General features: G+C 34.8%; 1 protein-coding gene across 8 annotated transcripts in view; it reads right to left on the bottom strand.

Annotated features, from left to right (window-relative positions):
• Window positions 1-6000, bottom strand: part of DENND4A (DENN domain containing 4A) — a 146534-nt gene that overhangs the window by 34201 nt on the left and 106333 nt on the right. For 4 of the 8 annotated variants that reach the window (XM_040643083.1, XM_008708568.2, XM_040643085.1 and 1 more), the window contains 6 exons: window positions 4916-5051; window positions 4343-4549; window positions 4124-4252; window positions 3720-3861; window positions 3187-3318; window positions 558-674 (listed from right to left, as the gene is read on the bottom strand). In XM_040643083.1, coding sequence (XP_040499017.1) covers window positions 558-674; window positions 3187-3318; window positions 3720-3861; window positions 4124-4252; window positions 4343-4549; window positions 4916-5051 — 863 coding nt within the window. The remainder of the gene's footprint in view (window positions 1-557; window positions 675-3186; window positions 3319-3719; window positions 3862-4123; window positions 4253-4342; window positions 4550-4915; window positions 5052-6000) is intronic. The other 4 variants (XM_040643086.1, XM_040643084.1, XM_040643087.1 and 1 more) reach the window with 2 other exon arrangements.

Genomic DNA, 6000 nt, shown 5'->3' with positions numbered 1-6000 from the left:
GGGGGGGCGGCAGGAGTTGCCGACCATTAACAAAAGCATTAAATAAAAATATTGTTAAACCTTAGAAAAGAGTCACTGTTTGAAGAAATATATATATTCCTACTACAAGAAGAGTAGTAATTGATTGGAGAGTGTTGTGCCACTGAGGCTATACACCTCACACATAAAGTATTGGTGTGTTGGGACATTAGGTGGTGACGAGGGCCTGTAATGGGAGGAAAGAGAAGTTATAATGGGAAAGTGGAAAATAAAATTAGTACTTTTATACTTATAGCCACTTGTATTTTCTGTGAATAGAAGTTCAAAGGGTGCCTGGGGGGTGCAGTTGGTTGGGCATCTGACTCTTGGTTTTGGCTCAGGTCGTGATCTCAGGGCTGTGAGATGGAGCCCTGTGTCAGGCTCCACGTTCAGTGCAGAGTCTGCTTAAGATTCTCTCTCCCTCTCCCTCTGCCCTACCCTTCCTCCCCACACTCACTCTTTCTCTAAAATAAATAAATAAATCTTTAAAACAAAAAAGGTTCATAAATTTATACAATAGCAATGTAAATAATACCTACGGGAACTAGAATCACTCCCTTTCTTATCTTTTTCTTCTTGTATTTCCTCAGTAGATATATCCCCTCTTCTAACTTCATCCTTAGACAATGAATTATATCCAAGATCAGACTGGCCACCTAGGAAAAAAAGAAAAACAAAGAAACAAAACTCCTATGCTGTTTATCATAAACTTCTTTAGTGAGAACAGCTGGAACTAGGAGCAACATACTAGCGTCCAGGTTTACTTATGAGAAATTTTCTGGATAACATCCAATTGAAAGCATTATTTTGTTAGCCTTCTTCCCCAATCTCTATTAATGCGAGAAAGGGATGACCTCAAAACAATTTGTTTCTGGCTCCATACTGCAGTCAAAAGTGACTATGTACATTCATACTACTGTCTGGGCTCTTAAAGATACAGACAAACCAGACATTCTTTAAGCCTATGATCTTTATAGGTGAAAGCAGATTTCCAACTAAGCAATGCAGAAGAAAAATCTGCAGGGAATTCATAACAGAACATTCACACATAGATCACTGGAGCCAAATGTCTAAATAATTCTACCAAAGAAAATGGGTTTATTTAAATTGATTGATAGGTAATTACTTTCTCTGAAAATTCAATTGAATAATTACTGAATTGCACTTGAGTACAAAACATGGGAATGAGAAAAAATTAGTGTTACTGTTAAGAAAGGCAAACATTGCACTGATATAAGAAAACTTCTAATAATTGTTCTGTTCAAGAGGCCCTCTGTAAGTTTCCGCAAATTGTTTTCACTAGATTAACATCAAAACATAAGGTTTTAAATCCTAGTTCTCCATTTTAGGAGACATGACTTTAAGCAACCCACTTAACCTTTTGGTTTGGATTTCAAGTCCCCAGATTTATAACACATAAAGCATGGTTATGATTATATGAGAGAGACCATATATGGAACGGTTTTATAAACTGGTAAAGAACTATGTAAAGAAATTATATTAAGTATAACTAGGTATTTAGTATCTGTTATAATTTTGAGTATGTATTTTTTCTAATCAAACTTTTGGCTCTGTTTCCACAGAAAATATAAATTTAAAAATATGAAGATAATCTTGATGAAATTAATGCTTTTATTAGATTCTGCACTGCTTTAAAATAGACTTTTAAAAGGCCATAGTTAAAAACAAAAATAGAGGGACACCTGGCTGGCTCAGTTGGAAGTGTGCAACTCTTGATCTTGGGGTTGTTTGAGCCCCACATGGGGTGTAGAGATTACTTAAATAAAAATGAGACTAAAAAAATTGATTTTTTCATTTTTAAGAAAGAATGCCTGAGGATGACTACTATAATGGATTAAATTCACGTTGTGTGATCAAAAAATAAAACGAGCCAAGGAAGAACAAGTTCATATGAAAATTACATTTCAACACAATTTGTTTATACTTACTACTCTTAAAAGTAGGCAAAAGAGGAGACAGACCAAAATAATGTTACCATTTGCATAGACAGAAGCCTTTGTATTTCATTATTAATGCTTGGATTTTTTAATTTAAAATTTCTGTCTATTAAGAGCTGGCTCTTATACTCTGTTCAAAAGCCTGGGTGGCTCAGTCGTTAAGCGTCTGCCTTTGGCTCAGGGTCTGATTCCAGGGTCCTGGGATCGAGTCCCACATCAGGCTCCCTGCTCCGCTGGGAGCCTGCTTCTTCCTCTCCCACTCCCCCTGCTTGTTTTCCCTCTCTTGCTGGCTGTCTCTCTCTCGGTCAAATAAATACATAAATAAAATCTTAAAAAAAAAAAAAAGTCAAGTGATGCCTGGGTGGCTCAGTCACTTAAGTGTCTGCCTTTGGGACTGAGTCCTGAGTCAGGCTCCCTGCTCAGTGGGGAGTCTGCTTCTCCCTCTCCCTCTGCTCCCCCTCCTCCTACCGCTTAAGCTCTCTCTCTCTCTCTCTCTCAAAAAAAGAAAGTCATGTGTCTTTTTTTTAATGTACTAATGAAAAGAACATAATTATTCAACAAATTGTGTCAGTTTTAATTCTCAGAGAAAACCTATGTACAAGTCTGATATTTTAATGAAATTAATAGCATCTTCAGTGCTAGAATGCTAAAAGTTTTATATGTATTTGCAAGTTTATTATACCTGTTTATTTTAATATAGCTTAAAACTCACAAGAAGTTGCAAAAATAATACCGTACAGAGAGTTCCTGTGTACTGTTCACCCAGCTTCCCTCAATGATACTATCTTACATGAAACATAATACACTGTTAAAACCAGGAAGCTGATGTTGATATGTACTATTAACTCCAATCAGGGCTGTAAGTTCCTTTTTAAAAAAAACTCATAATAACATTTTCATAATTACAAACAAGAATTTACCCTAAGAAAGTGACGTGATACAGAAATCTGTGTGCTATCCAGAGTTAATCGGGATTACCATGGACTAAATATTTGAGTAAACTCTCTTAAACTTTTATTTCTATTCCAATAAAGAATAAATAAAATAGCATATAGTTGTTAGACACAATATCAAACCAAATGCCTAACACATACAATTAAAAAGTGACAGTTAACCTAAATACATGAGAATTAAAATCTAAAAGAGACAGGCTAGCAAATCTAGTTTTTAAAATGTACTGTAACAAATGTATACATAAGCACACACAAACCTGTGCTAGATCTATCATCAGTAGCATACACTCTGATTAAACCCGTATTAAAAGGTGCCTGCTCCACAGTGTGTGTCCCATGACCACTATCCATGCTGCCATGACTAACAGCATCCAGGTCACTGCCATCTGCTTAAGAACACAATTTGACAGCATTTTACTACTCAGGCAGATACCAAAAATACACATTAGTTTCTTGCTCAAGCTAATAATCCACTCGTACTGAACATGAATGTGCCACATAATAAGCAAAATACAACTACGACAACTGTAACTATTGTGAATCATTAACGGATACTAAAACAAGATCACCAAAGGGTGATAATTTAACAGTTAAAGAAAAAAAGGGACTTAAGGTATTTTTTAAATGGGAAAATAATATTAGAATTTGCTTAATGGCAATAAAAGCTAGAAATCATTAAATATTTTGAAACTCTTTAAAAATTTCCAAAAAAATGTAAATCATTACTAGTCAATTAATTTTTTTTTTTTACAAAGTAAAACAAATACATCCCTTAAGAGCCTTTAATTACCTGAGAGAGTTGTTTGTGATAAGTGTGCGTGTTTCTTTAAAGCTCTTTTGAACTGTGCTACTCCTAAAACAACGTTTCTTACTTTTGTCCAAAGAAAATAGCCACTACGACTTCTTGAAGGCCAGGTACTTTCCAAAACAGCCTATTCATTCAACAAAATAAAATAATTAGTAAAATAATATGTATCAATGAATGCATACTGGCTTTATAGTCAAGCTAAAGAGTATCTAAATACGTTGTATAACAGCAAAATAGAATAAAAAATCTTACTTGATTTACAGAATATATTTTAATACTCCAAAATCAATGCCAAATAAAGCCTGAAATCCATTATTTCTGCCATTAAATTAAGGTTGCATAATCACAAAAGTTATACTCGTTCTCCATTAAATCAAAGTAATTACCTTATTATAATACCCATAAGTGATGGCATTGGGGTCAATACCAGCTTTCTGCATTTCAAAAAGCACTCGGACCGCAAGCACCGGCTGATCATACTGCCCACAAAGCTGCATAAGGATGCGGTAGCACACCTGAAACACACAGTTTGAAAGGGTCGGAAACGAAGTATCTACGCACGCAGACCTAGACTAAAATAGTGCATTTTTAAAGAGATTCTTTACCTCATCAGGAGGATCCATCTTTTTTGACTGCATTTTTTTAAGCACATCATATGCTGTTTTCAGTGCCCTGACTTTTGAATGACACACTTTCACATAAGCTGGCAGACAAATAAACCACAGTCCGTAACAGTGGCGCAGGAGACACCTGGACCACATTTGAGGAATGGAAGAATACCTCTTGGCAATTTTATGGGCTGATTTGATTTCCTAGAAAAAAAAAAATGCAAGGATCTCATTAATTGACACATTTAAGGATCCTTATTTAACTGAATGCTGAACAAGTGTAAGTCATACGCTTTTATAGTATTTCCCTAACAAAATCTGTCTCTAATACATATTCAAGTCTCTGCTTGAATTTGCATTATAAAATATGTGAAATATAGTTCTAAGATAAGAAAACCAGTTAATTTTTTACAGTCACATTACTCTAAATTTTTTGGGGGGGATGTTTTGAGGAGCATAATAATCTAGTCATACATATGGGGTAGTAAAATATATTAAGGGAGGATGAGTGTCATATTTATTTTTGTTCTAATACTTGATTACATGAAGAATGCAAAATTGTCAAAGCACCTGTTTTGTTCTTCTGAACATGGGAGAAGGGCTACTAGGACTACTTGATTTTGAAGGCAATTTGTTCTTTCGTGTTTGTAGAAATCCTTCAGGTCTCTCAAATAAATTGTTTCTAAGAACTGGAAATCCATTATAGCTGTTTTTGAAAAGAAAAAAAAAATCTCAAGCACATATAGATGATCATACTGGTCACAATCTAAAAAAAATTCTGACCAATAACTTCTAACTTAGAGTCTACTTTAATTATCTTTCTCCATCAGACTACGATATATACTCTACAAATATTCGTGCTAATGTTGCCTTTCTTGCTATCAAATGTAATAGCCAAATACAAACTCAAGTATATATTTTAGAGGTAGAAAAGTGAAAGATTTAAATTTTGCTGAACTTGACATCAAAGCCTAAAGTAAATCAAGTGAACTTTGTTAGTTAGTATTCACGTAAATACACAGCAAACATATCAGATAATATGACAGCTGGTAAAGGGTCCCCAAATCAATACTCTTTCAGATAGGACAGTTATTAATATCATTGCTTTAGGTTAAGATATTAGTATAGAACCGTCCTCTTCAAAAGATACAAATAACGTATTAGCACACTCCAGGACAAACGCTCATATTATCATGAACTGGCTTATCAGGTTAGCTAAGCGGGTTCTGGCCCTCATTTGTGAGAAAGAAAACTGAAGAGGTTGGAGAAGAAGAAGAAAAGATTAGAATGAGTGGCCCTATGAGGAGGTGGGCCTAATTGGGGTGCTAGAGCAAGGAGTTTTGGGAATGTAAAAGGAAGCTGCAGCTAGGAAAGAGACATGCTGAAAAGAACAGAAGAAGACCCGAGCACCAACCTGAACCTACTTTATAATCTTTCTGAAGGCATACCAATAGTTTCAACTAACTGAGAAGAAAACCAGCTGCAATAAAAGATGGTAAACTATGTCTGTTATACATTACTATAGGCAAATTCAGGTGGAGTGAACAAATAAATATTAAGTGTTAAGTAGGAATCAAATAGCAAAGAAGTTCAGAAAACTACATTCCTTAAAAAATTCATTGTATGTACATGGTGTGATAATAAGACCATTCTAT

Source organism: Ursus maritimus, unplaced genomic scaffold, assembly GCF_017311325.1.
Source record: "Ursus maritimus isolate PB19 unplaced genomic scaffold, ASM1731132v1 scaffold_27, whole genome shotgun sequence".
Lineage (NCBI taxonomy): Eukaryota > Metazoa > Chordata > Mammalia > Carnivora > Ursidae > Ursus > Ursus maritimus.
This window is presented reverse-complemented; position numbering and strand designations above follow the sequence as displayed.